Source organism: Suncus etruscus, chromosome 11, assembly GCF_024139225.1.
Source record: "Suncus etruscus isolate mSunEtr1 chromosome 11, mSunEtr1.pri.cur, whole genome shotgun sequence".
Classification (NCBI taxonomy): Eukaryota; Metazoa; Chordata; class Mammalia; order Eulipotyphla; family Soricidae; genus Suncus; species Suncus etruscus.
The window spans coordinates 7915992-7934588 of NC_064858.1; the positions used below are offsets into that span (position 1 = coordinate 7915992).

At 54.9% G+C, this 18597-nt stretch overlaps 1 protein-coding gene across 1 annotated transcript; it reads right to left on the reverse strand.

Moving 5' to 3' along the window:
• On the reverse strand, positions 1–17869 carry ZNF592 (zinc finger protein 592). The gene is made up of 9 exons (XM_049783286.1): positions 17675–17869; positions 10183–12394; positions 6710–6888; positions 2901–3077; positions 2600–2759; positions 2245–2520; positions 2037–2149; positions 1689–1824; positions 1–814 (listed from the first exon to the last, which is right to left on the reverse strand). Exons 2-9 carry the CDS (start codon positions 12373–12375, stop codon positions 356–358), a joined length of 3693 nt encoding a protein of 1230 aa, XP_049639243.1. The 5' UTR covers positions 12376–12394; positions 17675–17869; the 3' UTR covers positions 1–355.
• Between the last annotated feature and the right edge of the window lie 728 nt (positions 17870–18597).

The following is an 18597-nucleotide window of genomic DNA, read 5'->3' on the forward strand; positions in this document are numbered from 1 at the left end:
TTGGGACAATTCTCCGGCTACCGGAGAGGAAAGAATCAGAGAAGATGGGGGGGGCCACACACGCCAGCACCCTCGCCCCCCTCCCAGCTCTGAGTGGGACGAACACTCTGCAGAGGCCGCGGGGACTCTTGCAGAAGGGCACAGAAGGAAACAGCTGAGGGCCCCACGCCGAGTCAACAGCACCGGGGCGAGGCCACAAGTGCAGCCCGGGTTCGTGGAAGGGCACGGGCAAGAGCCAGGGTGCCAGGAAGCAGCAGAGAGCCATAAATAACAAGCAGGTTCCCACGGGGACACCCCCGCTCCAGCTCACATTCACGCCGACCAGCCCACGGGCTCCCAACACAGCCCCAGTGGGTCACGCCTGAGGGGATGGGGCATGGCTGTCCCTGTCCTGAGTGGCCTGGGCCGGGCTCGGAGCACCTAGGCCACCGTCCTCCGGGGGGTCCGGGCCGCCCACCCGAGGCTCAGCGGCGCTTCCTTCCAGTCCATTCTCCCTGGCGTCCGTGGGAGCTGCCTCCTGCTGCTCCTGCTGCTCCTCCTCCTCCTGGTCTCTCACCTTGTGCACAATGAAGAGGTGGCGGCTGAGGGAGCCCGAGGACGTGTAGCACAGGCCGCAGAAGGGACACTGCATCGTGGAGCTGTCTGCCTGGTGCTGAGGTATGTGGCTCTGAAACTCCAGGCCCGAGTCCGTGGCGAAGCTACATTTCGCACAGCGGAAAAGGGCCTTGTGTCTCTTGGTGGACGAGACCGTCATGCCGTTGCCAGTGCCCGAAGCCTCCCCCCCTCTGCTGACAGGTCTTTTCCGATGGTTCACCTGCGGCGGGAGACAACGGGCCAAGGGCAGCCGCAGTCAGGGCTGGGGCTGCTTGGAGGCACGCAGATGCCGGACGAGTCTTCAGCCAGTTCCTGGCTGGGCTTTGTTGCGACTGACGTGCACTGTGGTCCCTTAACCCACACACACAGTGGGACTCTGGAGACTGGACTTGGCCCTTTTGAGGCTGTGGTCTAGGAAACCCCCACTGGCTGGGGGCTCCTCAGAAGGAAGATGCACAATTGATCCCCAACTGGACCCTCCCCTAGTGCTAAGATGGGGGCTTGTGGCTTCTCTCCCCAGCGCCAGATCTCAACATGGGCCCTGAAGGCTCTTGGGAGCCCAGGACCCTGGCTGGAGGTGAGGAGAGGGCAGATCACCATGTAGCAACACCACAGTGACACACTGCCCACTCTGAGTGCAAGGGCCTAGGCCAGCTAGGCCTGTCTGAAGAGCCAGAGCAAGAGGCCTGGTTGTGGGTGGAGAGACAGTTTTGGGGGCAAGGGAAGCTGCGGATGCACGCAGGGGACCTGGACACCAAAAACAGCATGAACAGAAGAAAACAGAAAGGCGGCTCTGGAATTCTAGAACAGGCAGGCTGTGAGGAGCAGCCCCCCTCCATAAAAGGGTGTTGGAGGAGGAGAAAGTCAAAGGGTAGCATGTAGGAGAGTGGGAGGGTAGGGGGAAAGAACTGAGTGGGCTCTAGGCCTGGGGGGAGCGAGAAGGGACCTGCCCTCACCTCTAAGGACTGCAGGGCACAGGAGTCAACACTGAGGGTTGGACAGGGGCCCTGACGGGGAAGGGCTATGGTGCCCTACAGAGAGTGAATGCAGACACAAGCCCACCCACCCTCCCCCATACCCACCTTGGCACGCACCTGAGAGGAGTGGCCCCTTGGAACTGTGGCTTTGGACGACTGGCTCAGGTCAGGATTCCGGATCCCGTGCATAAGGCTGATGTGGTTCTCCAAGAGGGATGGCCGTGGGAAGCTAGGGCTGTTCTCTGTGCAGTACCTGCAGGGTGGCCAGGGCTCCAGCTGGCTGTGGGGGACGGGACCCCTACAGAAGCCCGGGCCCGGAGGCAGACAACAGCACGCCAGGGCAGAGGTATCTCAGCCACACCCTAGCCCCCCGCCCCCCGGCTCCCCAGACCCAAGTGCACCCCAGCCCCTCCCGGACCCGAGTCTCAGGTGCACCGCGGCCCCTCTGATCTCCCTGGGACTCACCCGCAGGTAAAGGCCTTCCGGGCAGTGTCGTGGCGGCTGCGGCCATGCTTGCGCAGGCTGCCGGCTGTGTGGAACGACAGCTCGCACTGTCGGCATGGGTAGCGCTTCAGTGTCTGCGGCGGGGACGAGGGCATGAGAACCGGGGGCCACAGGCTCCTCCTTGGGGGGCCCCTTCCGGCCTCCACACCCGCGGCCCCCCAGGCCTCACCCGCCCGTGGCTCTTCTTCATGTGTGACACGTAGCTCTCCCGGTCGGGAACCCACTCCTGGCACTCGGGGCAGGTCCAGCCCGTGGTCCGCAGGCGGGGCGGCCTGCCCTCGGCCCTGCGCTGGGCTTCGGGTCGGGCCCAGCGGCTGGAAGGCAGGGAGCCCCCTCGGGAGGCCACGCTGGGGGCCGGGGGCTCGGCAGGAACCCGAGAAGTGGAGTCAGCCGAGGCCTGCAGGTTGGACAGTTCATCCACATTCCGGGGGACCCCGTGGACGCTCTGGGCGAAGAGAAAGAGAGAGGCTGTGTGAGCAACCCAGCCTGAGCTCGCGCCCACCCTGGCCTGCCTCAGCACCCACCTTGACATGCGCCATCAGCTCCGGCTTCTGCAGGAACAGGAGGGAGCACTCGGGGCACTTGAACACGCCCACCTGAGCCGTGCTGGCGTCCTGGTAAAAGTGCTGCTGGATGTGCCTCTTTTTGTTGAAGACCATCTCGCAGGAGCACTTATAGATGAGCCTGTGGTCACAAGGGCGGTTGAAGGGCCAGAAGAACCAGGAGCTGCCAGGTCCGGACGACACCCCCTCCGCGGGCTCTGAGCCCCCAGCCCCGGCCCCTCCTGTGTCCTGGCCACCCCACCCCCCCGCCCTGCTCACTCACTGAGAAGGCTTGTGGGGCTGGTTGGGATGCTGGGACGAGCTGTGGTCTGCGGTGCTGCTGGCCGTCTTGAAGGCCATGGGACAAAATGCGCATTTGTGGAAGACCTGGCAGTGCCGCTCCTGGATGTGGCTTTTCAGCAAGGCCAAAGTGAGGTGGACGACCCCGCAGTGGATGCACCTGGACGTGGGGACAGGAAAGGTCAGATGGAGACAGGAGGAGCGAAGAGGCAGGGGCTGAGCCCATGGGGGACCTCTCACTGCCATCTTCCTCCACGCCTGAGGGAGACGAAGGGAGCCCACGTGTCCCTGCGGGCCAGGGGATCTGCTTCTGGGCCCAGCTGAGAGCAGCCGGTGGGTGGAGAGCAGAATGGACAGAAGACTTGGCTCAGGAGCCCGGAAGGGGTCCTGGGACGCCGGAGGGCATAGGTCAATGGTCAATGATGCTCACGCCCATGGCTGTAGGGAAGGTTCAGCACAGATTGAAGGCATATGGCATTTCCTACCGGGGGTTGGGGGGTGGGGGGGTCCTTGACTGTCCACTCTCATGTGCTGCCTGTGAGGGAGTGAGGCTGGGGGTGGTGAGAGGAGGTAGAAATGACTGAGACAGCTTTTTCTTTCTTTTTTTTTTTTTTTTTTTTTTGAGCCAAACCCAGCAGTGCGGCACTCAGGACCGATTCCTGGCTCTGTGCTCAGGGACCACTCCTGGCGGTGCTAATGGGATGCCAGAGAGCGAACCTGAGTCGGCTGCCTGCAAGTGCTCTGCCTGCTGTGCTCTCTCTCTGGCTCCAGACAGCCTTTTCTTTTCCTCCTGACCAACCTATTTTCTGAGCTTCCTTTGGAGACCGCACATATTTTGAGGATGCTTACGTAAAACGAATAAAGAACTGTCTGGAGCTGTTGTGAAATCGAGGCCATGCTGGATTCTTCTTGCAGAATCTATCAGCTGCCTTTCTTCTCCTTTCCTCCTTTCCTTTCTTTTCTTTTCCTTCCTTTCTGTTCCTATCTTCCCTTCCCTGCACTTCCCTTGCTTTTCTTTCCTCAGTTTAGACATAGGTGAGACCCTCCCCCCAGACTTTTTGTCCCCATCAGGGTCCCAGTGCCTCCCCCATAGCCATCACCCCTCCATGAGAAAAAAAAAAACTGCCCTGCTCCCCCCTAGTACACAAGGTGACCTGGCCCAAAATGGTACCACCAGGGCCCAAAGGAGGCTGCATCACTGGAAGGACCTACACTAAAGCATCTTTGGGTTCCAGATGCTTGCAAGCTCAGAGTGGAAAGAAAGCTGCAGAGAACAGGGGCTGGCAGCCAGGGTAGAGAAGACGAGACAAACATTAACTGGCAGAGAGCGTAGCCAGGGGCCCAGAAAGCTCCGCTATCAGTTCCAACAAGCATCCCTGTGAGAGCACGCCATACACTGTGGGAGAGAGAGGAAGCCTCCCTACCAACTACCTACACACTTGAAAATATTTTATTTTCTCTCCTCGTAAGCAAAATGATGGTCAACTTCTGACACTGGAAGTATTTCGCAAGGTATCATGAGATAGCGTGAGGAGGAAGCAGATCTATGCATTTCCAGAAGCTTCTTACGTGGCCGGGTTATATTACAGACTCTCCAGCCACCTTTTCGTGCCTGGTGATGAGACTCCTGCTGGAACAAGACAGTTCCCAGAAATGTGACTGAAAGTCCATCCTAGTTTCCTGGGGAGCAGTCTTCAAAGGCACCTCATTACAAGTGAGGGGTGAAGGAAGGAAGACGTGCCAAGTCCCTCTGCTGTCTTGTTAGCAGGACAGACATAGATGGGGCTGTGATGTGGAATAGTTCAGAGAAGATAAACAACAGGAAGACAGTGAACTTTGGTAATGACAACTAGTAACAACAAAAAATAACACCATTAAATCAGTCTATATGTGCTTCTTTCTATCATTGGCCATTCTCAAATGAAGAGCAGAATAATTTATAAAGTTCTTTGTTTTCTGTTTTTATTTTTTGGTTTTTGGGCCACACCTGGCGGCACTCAGGAGTTACTTCTGGCTCTGTGCTCAGAAATCGCCCCTGGCCGGCATGAGGGACCATATGGGATGCTGGGATTCGAACCACCGTTGGTCCTGGGTGGGTCGCTTGCAAGGGAAACGCCCTACTGCTGTGCTTTCTCTCCGGCCCCTAAAGTTCTTATATAAATAACAAACACACATAATTTGCATTAAGTATATCCATACCCACAGACAGCAAATGTTCAGGCTGTGTACGTTCTCTACAGAAGAAGCAAAAAATACATAAAATGTGTGTGGGGCCAGAGAGATGGCATGGAAGTGGGGCGTTTGCCTTGCATGCAGAAGAACGGTAGTTCAAATCCTGGCATCCCACATGGTCCCCCCAAACCTGCTAGGGGCAATTTCTGAGCATAGAGTCAGGAGTAGCCCCTGAGCGCTGCCCGGTGTGACACCCCCCCCCCAAAAAAAGAAAGCATTTATAAACCCTGATCCTCACTGAAGATATGCAATTATCTGACAAATACCTGTACCCAGAGAGAGAGAGAGAGAGAGAGAGAGAGAGAGAGAGAGAGAGAAAGAGAGAGAAAGACAGTGAGAAAGAGAAAGAGAGAAAGAGAGAAAGAGAAAGAGAGAGAAAGAAAGAGAGAAAGAGAGAATGTGTGTGTGTGTGTGTGTGTGTGTGTGTGTGTGTGTGTGTGTGTGTGTGTGTGTGAAGAATTCCTTCAACTCAATCAAATACCCAATTTTTAAAAAGGGCAAAAGGTTGGGGCCAGACTGCCTTGCGCTTGCTAGCCTAGGGCGGCATCCCCCGGCATCCCTTATGGTCCTCCAAGCCAGGAGTGATTTCAGAGTGCATAGCCAGGAGTAACCCCTGAGCATCACCGGTGTGGTCCAAAACACAAAGGGGGGGGGGGGCATTGGATTTGAGTAGACAATTCTCCCAAGGAGACATACAGCTCGCCAAAGAACATGAAAAGACGCTGACTAGTATAAGCCATGAGGAAAATATAAACAAAGCAGGACACACTCTTGGGAATGACTACGACTGGGCTGGGGAGAGAGCACAGTGGGTAGGGCGCTTGTCTCACGTGCAGCCGAGCTGGTTTTAAACTCTGGTGCCGCATATAGGCCACTGAGCACAATCACTTAAGCACAAAGCTCTAGTACAGCAGGGTGGGCGTTTGCCTGGAACAAGACCAAGCTGGGTTTAATCCCCAGCATCCCATATAAATCCCCCAAGCACTTGGCTGGTTGTGGCCCCAAAACCAACCGAATAGCTATCCCAGTCAGCCATTCGGTGAAGGGCCCGACTGCCTATGAAGAGGCTACTCTGACTCTTGCTACGGGGCTGGACCTGACAGGAATTGTTGAGTCTAAGGTATAGTTTTCATGGTTTACTGTGAGGATGATCATTTCCCCCAGTCTCTGGGTTTCCCTCTTCCTCACAAACTGACAAAACGTATCCACACGGATGTGCATGAGCCCAGGGCGAGTCTGTCACAGTTCCACACATCCATGAACCAGGAGGACATTAGCAGGGGGCCTGACCTGTGGGCTTTTTCCAGAAGGGAGCTGCTGAAACTGAAACATCACTCTGCCATGCTGTGGGCAAATCCCATCTACTTACTTCTGAAAACCCTGAGCGACCTGCTGGGCATCATCCCTAACACCCCTCTGCCCGGCCCCTTCCATGTCAAAGCTACTTTTTTCCATGCTCGATTTTTTCCGATCCCTCCCTCTTGCCCATAGCTCTGGCGCCCAGTGCCGTCAACACTTGAGTGCCCACAGGCGAGAGCAGAGCCCACAGGCAGCACCTACCTGTAGCCCACCTTGCGGGCATAGTGCAGACAGTTCTCCTTCACGTGAGTCTGGAAGTAGGCAGAACGACACAGCACCCCGCACTCCGGACAGCAGTAGGGGGACTTGTGGGCATGCGTCCGCTGGTGGGCGCAGAAGCTGCACTGGTTGGGCAGCAGCATCTGGCACACCTGGCAGGTCTGGGGAAGGACACCGGGCAGCAGGTCACGCAGGAGGACTCCACTCAGGCCAACCTCCTCTGCACCATGCTCTGCCCCACTCAGTCATGCTCTCCTCACATAAGTGGCCCCGGCCTCAGTGTTCAGACAGACACCCATGCCAGCATCGTTCACCCTGGACAGTCCTGGCCCTGAATCCCCCCAAGATTGCTCCTGCCTTCCAGCCTGGTTGACTTCCCTGGGACTTCAAAAAAATCAGAAGTTCTTCTTAGGTTCGGAGACCACACCTGCAGTGCCCCGGGGACTCTGCCCCGGCCCAGCCAAAAGGGGTTCCTGCCCCACCCACACCCCTGACAGGTCTTCAGCCTGGGCAGACCCTGGTCCTAATCTTGGCATGCCCACTCGGGGTTGCTCCAAGCCAGAGCTGACCACATGAGCACACTGCGAAGAGCGTCACAGGCAGGAGAGCCTTTGTGGCAACCCAGGAGACACTTGGGGGAGACACGTCCCCCGCAACTCTCGCTGAGAGGTTAAGGGGCAGAGAGCTCTGAGGAAGTAGCAGAGCCAGTGCCCTCTTGTGGGGGGAACATGCTAGGACAGGAGAGAAACGCTCTACTTCCTGAGGGGTGATCAGAGGAGGAGGATGTGAGAGAGATGGGAAAAAACTCTGCTCTGCTCAGAGCCGGGGTCTCTACCGACACACCTGTTTCTTCAAAATAACACTGCCAAAGAGACAGAGACAAAGGTGTCTCTGGTGCCTCTGAGGGTCCTGAGTCCTGAATCGAGCAAGGCTGTGTGAGCAGTTAAAGTAGGGCTGAGGCAATAGCACTATAGGGAGGGCGTTTCCCTTGCACACAGCAGATCCTCTTCTGATCCCCGGCAGCCCATGGGGTTCCTGGAGCCTGCCAGGCATGATCCCGAGCATGGAGCCTGGAGTCAGCCCTGATACTCTCTAGGTGTGGCAAAGAAAGGAGGGAGAAAGAACACAACTAGAATTCCTGGTAAGACTGATGCTCAGCAGAAATTATGAATGGAGACTCGGGCCACTAGGAAGGACTGTCTGAGCGACTCATCTGTAATGCAAGGATTTAAGTATCACCACTGAGACTCACTGATCCAGGGACCGGAGACGTATTACAGCGGGGAATGCACTTGCCTTGCATGCAACCAACCCAGGCTCAATCCCCAGCACCCCACAGGGTCCCTTGAGAACTGCCAGGTGCGATTCCTGAGTACAGAACCAGAGTTGGCCTTTGAGCCCCACCAAGAAATGGCCCCAAAGCAAAATGAATGAATAAACTCACTGATCCAGTTTGGCATCACTGAATCTGAGGCACTGCAGGGCCATGTGGTCCAGGAGGTCGAGCGCTGGACTTGCATGTGGCTGCAGTGGCCTCAACATTGGGTCAGGTGCACCCGAGGTCCCCTGGACACTACCAGGGTCCTATCTGAGCAGAGTCAAAAGCAGCCCAAGGGGCTGGAGAGATAGCACAGCAGTGGGGCGTTTGCTTTACACGCAACAGACCCCGGGACCAACCTGGGTTCAATTCCGGGCATCCCCACAGAGTCCCCTGAACCTGCCAAGAGTGATTTCTGAGCGTAGAGCCAGGAGTAACCCCTGAGTTCTGCTGGGTGTGGCCCAAAAATATACAAACAAACAAACAAACAGCCCCTGAGCACAGCTGGGTGTGGGCCCCAAGACAAAACCTGAAGTGACAAATTAGAACACAATATTTACCATCCTCAGACAGACCCTGAGCTAACGAGTCTGGGCGGTTAATTAATCTCCACATGAACACAACTGTTTGCAGAAGGGCAAATGCTCCGAGAGGGAAGTGCTCTGGCCCTTCCAGAATGAAAGCAGAAAATTCTCAGGACAAGGGGCCAGAAGGTTAGCACAACGGCAGGGCATTTAACTTGTATGTGGCTAACCCAGGATGGACCCAGGTTCGAATCCCAGCATCCCATATGGTCCTGAGTCAGGAATGATTTCTGAGCACAGATCCAGGAGTAACCTGAGCGCCACCGGGTGTGGCCTAAAATGAAAAATAAATAAATAAAGGAAAAAAAATAAAATTCTCAGGACACATTTTCTGTGTCTTCTATAAATCGCCATGAATAAAAATGAGCCCACATAGAGGTGATGTAGTGTTCCAGAAGAAGAAATTGAAGCTATAAATGTGTAATGTCTGGTTCACATTGGAATCCTGATTCAAAACAAGCCCAACTATAAACCAACATGTTCTTTTTTCACAATGGGAAACATTTGCATTTGTATCAGGTGGTGAAAGGGAGAGCACTGCCATTAAATAAAGGCAGGGCTGGAGCAATAGTACAGTGCAAAGGGAGCTTGCCTTGCAAACAGCTGACATGGGTTCGATCCTGGCGTCCCATAGGGTTTCCAAGGCAGAGCCAGGAGAGATTCCTGGGTGCAGAGCCAGGAGTCAGCCCTAAGCATTGCCGGGTGTGGCCCAAAAACAAAGCCAAAAAAAACCCCACAGTTCATCGAGGGTGACTTGGGCAACTGCTTGGCAGAACAGCTGCAGGGCCCAGAAGACCCTCCCCTGCAGTCTCCCATGGCCAGAACCGCCCCCCTCCACCCCTGCACATAGACAGGGGCAGGGCAGGCCTCTCCTCCTTCCGCCCAGTAATCTGGAAGCCTTGCAGCAGATATTGCAAGGGTTCAGGGGTCTGCAGAGCGAGCGTCTGCAGACACAGGAAGCTGTGTTCCCCTGGGGACAGGTCCTAAAGCCCTGAGGCGTGTGCCCTGTCCCACAAATGCCCTCAACTGTTTTCAGGCTGGGCCCACGGTCACAGGAAGATGTTCTCCCCCAGAAAACACCAAGCGCAGGGCCAGAGAGACGGCTTCGGTGGCAGAACACACGCCTGGCCTGTGGGAATTTAATTCCCAGCAACATGAGTCGCCCCTCAACACTGCCAGGTATGACCATGGTGGATGCCCAGTAGCCCCAGACCCCCGTCACTGCTAAGAAAAGGCTGGAGCCAGAGCAAGAAATAGCACAGGGGCAGTTCTGCATACGACCCTCAGCAACTCCATCCAGGCCGGTCCTGAATGGTCTATGCAGCTCAGAGAAGGGCATTGTGGGCCAGGCTGGCTGGCTGGCTGGCTGGCAAAGGCCAGGAGGCAGCCCCGGGTGCTCTGTGTAGAAAGCAGCCCACCACATATCTCTGATTCAGGAGGTTGCGCCCCGCCAGACTCCTTCATCTGACCCCCTCAGAGAGATCTCAGCACCCCCCCTCGACGGGAGCTCGCCTGGCAGGTACGGCCCGTGAGTGGGATGGGTGCCCACTTACCAGCCCCTCGCTCTCCTCGGTCCTCTGGAAGTGCGCCGCCATGGCCATGTAGTCGCGCATCTGCCGGTGGCACTCCAGGCACTTGACCCCATGCCGGATGAGCCTCACGGGGTCAGGATAGAGCGGCAAGGCCGGGAGCGAGAAGCCGGCGCTGGCTGAAGGGACACTGGGCTTGGGGGAGCCGGTGGCTGGGGGTGCTGGCACGGGTGAGCTGGTGCCAGTGGCGGTGGTGGCGGTTGTGACGGGGGCTGACACAAACATCTGGTCGGCAGAGATGGGCCTGACCAGCAGCTGTGAGCACTGCATGGCGAGCCCCTTGTTCTTGTGGTCGCGGGCGTGCCGCAGCAGACTGCACTTGTTGAAGAAGAGCAGCGTCTGCGAGCAGAGTGTGCACAGCACCTCGATGTGGACGCTGCGGCGGCCGTAGTGCTGGCTGAGGCTCTTCTCCAGGGCGAAGGCGTCGCCACACTCAGGGCAGCTGTAGCCACCGGCCGGCACCTGGATGCGGCTGCCAGCAGGAGGGCTGAGGTTGGGCGCGTAGACGGGCACGGGGTTGGCGGCGTGCAGCACCCTGGCAAAGGCCTCCAGCACCAGTGGGGCCGCCTTCTTCACCTGGTGCACCAGGGGCACCGACATCTGCGGGGGCTGCGGCTGGCTGCGCCGGGGCCCTGCTGACTTGGCCGTCACCGAGGCAGCCACGCTGTGGGGCACCAAGTTCAGGTTGGCCAGGTGCACGGCCTTGGGCAGGAGGCTGGTGGGCCCCGCCGCGGACGCCGTGCCCTGTGTCTGCTTCTTGCCCCCCTGTGAACCTGGAGCAGCCCCCCTGCAGGCCCTGGCCCGAGCTGGGCTATCGTCCTCCTTTCTGTCGCCCTGGGGGCTCCTGGAAGCGGCCTCAGGGGAGCCTCCTGAAGCAACCAGCCCGGAGGGCTCATCCTCGGGCCCTTCGGTGTGAGGGGTATCAGCTGGGGCGCTCCCCAGAGGTGACCCCGTGGGGGACCTGCTGGGGTCATCGGGGTCAGGTAGGATCCTGGTGACGGTCCGTTTGATCTCCCCCGAGGAGGTCTTGATGGTCTTGATCCTGACCTTGGGGATGGCGGGCGGGGAGCCTTTGCTGCTGCCATCGCTGCAGATACTCCGGGGGCTGTCTGAGGGCTTGGCCCCCTTCCTGGCCGCCTCCAGTGGGCTCCGGGGACTCTTTGGTGACTTGGGCATTTTGGGGCTCCCTTTGGAGCCCTCTTTCGCAGGCCCAGAAGGGTCCTTGGGGGGACCCGGCTGCTCCTCCTTGGCCACACTGGCCACTCTCTTGGCCTGAAGGGCCACCAAGGCTGCCACACAAGAAGAGAGTTTGGAATGAGCTGGTTTGAGGCGCTGGCGCGGGGGCACGGCCGAGCACGAAGAGAACTCAGGGGCCAGGCTCTTGGGCTCCCCAATACTGTTACTGACATGGCTGTTGAACCCCAGAGCCTCTCCAAAGATCCCGGTGGCATCCAGATCCTGGTGGGACTCCCCCTTCTGCCCACCTCGCTCAGGCGCCTCAGGACTCCCTGCGGGCAGCGGTTCTGACTTCAGCTCTTTCTTACATAAGTGATCAAACATGTGCAGCTCGGGAACGGGCAACTTGGCAAGAGCCTCCAGGACAGGCCCTGCCACAGAGCCACAGCCAGGTGGGGCCGGGAAGTAACTGCCAGGGTGCTTGGCCTTTCCGCCAAAGCCATTGTCTTTGATGGCATCCTCGGGCTCTGGGCTGGAGATGGGGCTGAACTGGTTAAAGGTGGGCAGCGGCTCCGACTTGGCGGGCTCCAGCTTGCCAGGGAAAGCCCTAGTGCTGTCTCCATTCATGAAGGCAGGCTCAAACTTTCCACAGCCGGGGCCCAGGCCGTGGGGTTCGGCGGGCAGCTCGGGGCCCCGGAAGCCATTGTGCAGGAGGCTAGGGGCGACGTGGTCCTTGTCAGCTTCAAAGGACTCCTGGCGACTGGTGTTCTTGACGATGACGCTCACAGCCGGCACGTCAGAGGTAGCCCCCGAGTGGGACAAGGTCACGCCCTCCTCCAGGCACATGCCTGCGGGTTTGAGGGGGCTCTCGCTGTCCTCGCTGGGGGTCTGAATGGCCTCCTTGGCATCAAGGCTGGTGGGGTCTGGGATGTCAAAGGCAGCCAGAAGGTCATCGAAATCTGGAGTTTTCATATCCCCCATGGCGAGGTGTTGGCAAGGGCTGGGGAGACACAACAGAACCATTCAGTGGCCTGACTCTGCCCTCATCATCTCCAAGGAGCCCCCAACCAGGACGGGCCCCATGCCTGGGCTCTGCCTCAACAGGATATCACAGAGCTGAGCATGCTGGGGAAGGAGTGGAAGAAGTCTCTACATGGGGCAGGAGGGACAGCACAGTGGGGAGGGCTTTTGCCTTAATGCAGCCAACCTGGGTTCGATCCAAACTGCCCACCGGGGTGCTTCCTAAGCACTCCCAGGAGTGTTTCCTGAGGAGGAGGAGGAGTCCTTGAATATTGCTGGGTGCGGCCCAAAAACCGAAATAGAAAAGATAAAAAGGAAGAAGAGCCTGGATTTTAACTAACACACAAAGAAATCCACCTATTTTGATCAGACCCAGAGAAGGAAACAACTAAAGCACTAAGACAGGCTGTCAGGGGCTCTAGGGAGAGGGGCTTATCGTGAACTTGAGTGCCTGTGACGCTGCCTGGCTCAACCTTGCATCAAAGAGGAGGAAAAACTACTGACTCGTTTGCTCAGTCCCTAAATCCTGCCTCAGCCTGGGCCTCCCAGAGACATCCAGGCCGAGCCGTTTTTCGACTGGAGCCTTTCCACGGCCAATGTGCTTAACCCTCGTGGAAGGCAAGGAACCATCTATGCAGAACACCTTGGGGCTCACAGACAAAATCTCATGCTAAGAAAAAGTCAATCCTAAAACATCAGGAACAACAGATGCCACATTATTCAGGCAGCATCAAAAAGAAACACGCCACGTGCATCCAAAATAGCCTAGATGGGTCACTCTTCCAGAGGAGGGCGAGAACTACTCCACAGCTGTTACAAATCTGCATTATGGGCTGTCCCAGGGCCGAGCTTAGCACGTGCCAGGGCCTGAACTAGAATCTCAGCACCACACGGCCCCCTTGCATTGTAAGTAAGGTTGGGCATCGTCGTGCTGCTTCCTAGCATCACAGGGCCTAAGCATCCTGCATCCTTGAGCTCCATCTCAGTTCAGTTGGCCCAGGAGCACTGGGAGTAGACCAAGTCCTACCTGGAGGCTAAACCACCCACAAAAGTCCTAATTATGAAAACCACACAGCAACATAAAAATGACCTATGGCCTGTCCCTTCTTTCTGTTTGCTTGTTTGTTTTGAGTCACACCCAGCAGCACTCAGAGAATACTCCTGGCTATGTGCTCAGAAATCGAAGCTGTGTTATTGCTCCGGCTGGCCAGCTATTCCTTATTAACACTAAAATATGATCTGATTCTAACAATGATGCAATGAGTCAAGATTTAAAAATGTGGGGTTGGAGAGACAGTATGGAGGTAAAGCATTTGCCTTGCAACTAGAAGATCGGTGGTTCGAATCCTGGCATCCCATGTGGTCCCCCGAGCCTGCCAGGAGCAATTTCTGAGCATAAAGTCAGGAGTGACCCCTGAACACTGCCAGGTGTGACCCAAAAAAAAAAAAAAAAAGATTTAAAAGTGTTGGAGCCAGAGAGAGAGATAGCATGGAGGTAGGGTGTTTGCCTTGCATGCAGAAGGTCGGGGCATCCCATATGGTCCTGAGCCTGCCAGGAGTAATTTCTAAGCATAGAGCCAGGAGTGACCCCAGAGCGCTGCCGGAATTGACCCAAAAACCAAAATAAGGGGCCAGAGAGATAGCACAGTGCTAAGGTGTTTGCCTTAGGCGCAGAATGACAGTGGTTCAAATCCCGGCATCCCATATGGTTTTCTGAGCCTGCCAGAAGCGATTTCTGAGTGTAGAGCCAGGAGTAACCCCTGAGTGCTGCCAGGTGTGACCCCCCCAAAAAAAAATAAATAAATAAATGTGTTGAGGGCCAGAGGAATAGGACAGTGATAAGGCGTTTGCCTCGCATGCTGCTGATCCAGGATGGACCCGAGTTCAATCCCAGGCATCCCATATGGTCCCCCAAGCCTGCCAGGAGTGATTTCTGAGTGCAGAGCCAGGAGTAACCCCTGAACACTGCCGGGTGTGGCCCCCCCAAAAATTAAATTAAACAAAAAGATTTAAGAGTGTGCGTACACGTACATACAGAGTAGAGGTGATTCCTGGTGTTTTCTTTTTTCAAACCCTACAGCAGGCCAGTGGAGGAGAACCAGCTGGAGGCCAGAAGCATATGGCGAGGCAGAGGAGTCTCTGCCACCTACCCTTGGGATCACAAGGTTTCAGGCTTCTCACCTCCCCCCAGACCCAACACATATATCTGTCTCTTTCAGAAAATGAAAAACACACCCTCCCCCCAATTGGGAAGATATCCAATTATGGCAGATAATAATAGAGAGATATACGCACCAATTCTCTAAACTAAATCTCTAAACTAGATTAACGGTCTGAAATGAGATGTGTGATTTCCAGTTAGCGAGTCTTCCAGAGTAGGGGGGACCAGAGCCCAGACGCAAGGAGAATGTGCTAAGTGCTAGTGAGGGCATGGCGCACCCCAGGTGAACTGGCCAGCGCGAGCCAAGCCCAGCTTGCTCGCTTCCTCACAGGAAATGCCTGTGTGGCGCTCGCTACGCTTGATCTGCTCCCAATCCCGGACAAAAGGGGCGGCACACTGGGAAGGCGCTTCTCTGGCACACTGGCTTGATACCCGGCACCATCCATGGTGCCTGAGCACAGACCCAGGAGTGATCGTGAGCACTGAGCCAGAAGTCAGAACCTAAGCACAGCTAGATGTGGCCCAAAACCAAGACAAATTAAAAAATTCAGGACGGGAGATACCACAGTGGTGTTTGCCTTGCAAGCAGCTGATCCAGGACCTAAGGTGGTTGGTTCGAATCCCGGTGTTCCATATGGTCCCCCGTGCCTGCCAGGAGCTATTTCTGAGCAGACAGCCAGGAGTAACCCCTGAGCATTGCCGGGTGTGGCCCAAAAACAAAAAAAATCCCTATATCATTTATTTAACAGGGAAAGCAAGGGAGAGAGACAGACAGACAGATCCTTTCAAGGGGCTGGGGGAAGCCCATGGGAAAGTGAAAGTAAACTGGGAGCTCTCAGTTATCCAACTCAGCCACAGGATGTGTGGCAGAAAGGACTGGGATAAAGTGGTAGTCTCCAACGGAGACTGTGGCGCAAATGGCTCTGGAGCCAGTTAGACCCAAGCTGAAGCAAGCAGAAGCCCAAAAGCACATGGTGTGTCCTGCACACACAGATTTCATAAGGAAACCAGAATCGGCTGTGATTGAGCACAGAACGAAGAACACACCATGTTGTTGTACCTACATGCTTGCACTGCTCTCAGTCTTGTTCCAAAACAAGCAGCACAGTATTGATCAGTAGAAAACAAAAATTAATCAAAAGATACTGTTTTGACAAGCCAAGCCAAACGATGAATAAAGTGTCATTGTCATCAAAACCCTGTCAGCAAAGTAAAAGACAAAAGGAATATTTGCACCATGGAATTTATTATAAATCTACTATAAAGGGGCCAGAGCAGTGATGCAGTGGTAGAGCATTTGCCTTGCATGCGCTAACCTAGGATGGACCGAGGTTCAATCCCCAGCATCCCATATGGCCCCCCAAGCCAGGAGCAATTTCTGAGCACATAGCCAGGAGTAAACCCTGAGCATCACCAGGTGTGGCCAAAAGAGACAAAAATAAATAAATCCACTATGTAGACATGTAGTTAATATATAAAAGTAACATCATTTATATGTATTGTTTAAGACTTACAAGACACAGTGAAAAGAAAATCAATCCAATAAGAAAAAGAGCAAGGGGTCGGAGAGATAGTGTTTGCCTTAGGCGCAGAAGTGATTTGAATCCCGCATCCCATTTGGCCCTCTGAGCCTGCCAGGAGCAATTTCAGAGCGTGGAGCCAGGAGTGGCCCCTGAGCGCTGCTGAGTGTGACCCAAAAATAAAAACAAACAAACAAAAGGAGCAAATATGATCAGAGGCAATTTCAAAGGAGGAAGACCAATGGACACAATCCCTTTTAAAAAGTTGCAGCCAGGGCCGGGCGGTGGCGCTAAAGGTAAGGTGCCTGCCTTGCCTGCGCTAGCCTTGACGGACCGCGGTTCGATCCCCCGGTGTCCCATATGGTCCCCCAAGCCAGGAGCGACTTCTGAGCGCATAGCCAGGAGTAACCCCTGAGCGTTACTGGGTGTGGCCCAAAAACCAAAAAAAAAAAAAAAAAAAAAGTTGCAGCCAGAACTCAAGCAATGGTACAGCCTTGTTTTCAACCGAGCCAGATTTGACCCCCAGAACCTATATGGTCCCCTGAGTCCACCAGGAGTCCCTGAGCACAGAGCCAAGAGAAAGCCCTGAACACTACCAGGTGTGGCCAAAGACAAAAACAAAAAGAAAGTTGCAACCTCACAAGAAATTACTGAAATGATAAAACTATGTTAGCTGATCAAATTGATTATGGTTACGGTTTTCAACAATAACTCCAGCTTTGTGCTGGCAGAGATAATATAAATAAAACAAACATTTTGAAGACATAAAAATTTTGATAAAAATTACCCCCAAAAAAGAACTTCCCCCAATGTAATTTTGCCATTTGTACATAATAATCCAAATAATTCACTTCCAGAAATGTATCCTTAGGAAAGAGGGATGCCTGATTTATTCATTTACCCACCTGTGAGAAACGATTTCTAAGAAATAAGACACAAATTCCAAAAGGAGAAAATATGCTCAATAAACTATGATCTATTAGCTCAGGTTGTTCCTAGGTATTATTATTTTTTTTTTTTTTTTTGGTTTTTGGGCCACACCCTGTGACGCTCAGGGGTTACTTCTGGCTATGCGCTCAGAAGTTGCTCCTGGCTTCTTGGGGGACCATATGGGACGCCGGGGGATCGAACCGCGGTCCGTCCTAGGCTAGCACAGGCAAGGCAGGCACCTTACCTCCAGCGCCACCGCCCGGCCCCTCTAGGTATTATTATGAGCAGATATTTGGAAGAGATATTGAGGGACCAGGAAACTTCAATGAGAAGGCAGTTGCCTTGCAGCCATCAGGCCTGGAGTTTGATGCTCAGTACTACCCAAAATAAAACCAAAAAATAAAGTCAAGATAACTGTGATAGCACATCATTCTGTGGGGAAGCATCAGAAGAGCACCAAAGCAATCCATAAGGAGGGACCCAACATCCATTGGTATCCACAACTGCCACCAGCAGCAACACCCAGCTGATCCCTGAGTTGCCAGGGTAAAACTTGGAGCTCAGAACCCAGGATGGCCCGGCACCTAGAGCACTCTGCAGGGCTCACCCAGGCAGGACTCACGAGAGGCAGGCTGGCCACAGAGCTTACCCAGAGCACTGGAGCAGCCGAGTCAACAAGCAGGCAGCTTTTGGGGGCCTGGCAGACAGAGAATGCCCTCAGCGGGTAGAGACAGGAATCATGCCACTCTGTGCTACTCTGCATGCAAGCCTCTTGCAATCTGATGGCAGCTCCAGGACTTGGGTGAATGTTACATCCTCTCCGAGGCGAGACTATCTGTGCAAGGCCTGGAAGCAAAGAGGAGAAAATTCGGTGAGGTGAAGCACCCATTTTTTTTTTTAAGAATTAAAGGGCCTCCTCCTTGCCTAGCAACTGTCCCCAAGTGCATCCATCAACATAAGGACTAGGTGAGGGAGGTAGAAACCCTCAGTTAGGAAAGGCCCTAGCAGATCTAGTGAGCTGGTGACAGTTCTCACTGGGGAGAAAGCCAGCAGACAAAAACACAACAGGCTTAAACATTTTTGTTTTCTTCTGTTTTGTTTTGGCATCACACAGAGGGTACTCAGGGGTTACTCCTGGCAGGCTCAGGGGACCACACAGGAGGTTGGGGATCAAAGCCAGGTCAGCCCCATGCCAGGCTAACATGCATGCCCTCCCCACTGTCCCATCTCTCCAGCTCACGGACTTAAGCCATTTTTCAAAGCCAACCCCTCAGCTCTTCCCTCAGTTGTTGCCGCCACATGCACTTGGCTGTAGCGACTCTCTATGAGCTGCACTTTTGATTGGGAGGTTTGGGGGAACATGCCTGACAATGCTCAGGAATCACTCTAGGCTCTGAGCTCAGGGATCACGCCTGGCAGGGCTTGGGGAATCCTATGGGGTGCCAGGGGTTAAACCTGGGTCAGCCGCATGTAAGGCAGGCACCCTAACTACTGTACTCATTTCTCCAGACCCCAGAGCCCAGTTTTAAAATGAAGTGGTCCTCAACTGTAGCTGAACACTAGAAACAGTTC

Excerpts from the sequence above, each read along its gene's own strand:
- ZNF592 (XM_049783286.1), bottom strand. The coding sequence starts at position 12,375 with ATGGGGGATATGAAAACTCCAGATTTCGATGACCTTCTGGCTGCCTTT. Across the intron at positions 2,760-2,900 it reads CAGCCCCACAAGCCTTCTCA|GCTCATCTATAAGTGCTCCT; the intron begins GTGAGTGAGCAG and ends TTGTGACCACAG. Across the intron at positions 2,150-2,244 it reads TGAAGAAGAGCCACGGGCGG|ACACTGAAGCGCTACCCATG; the intron begins GTGAGGCCTGGG and ends TCCCCGCCGCAG.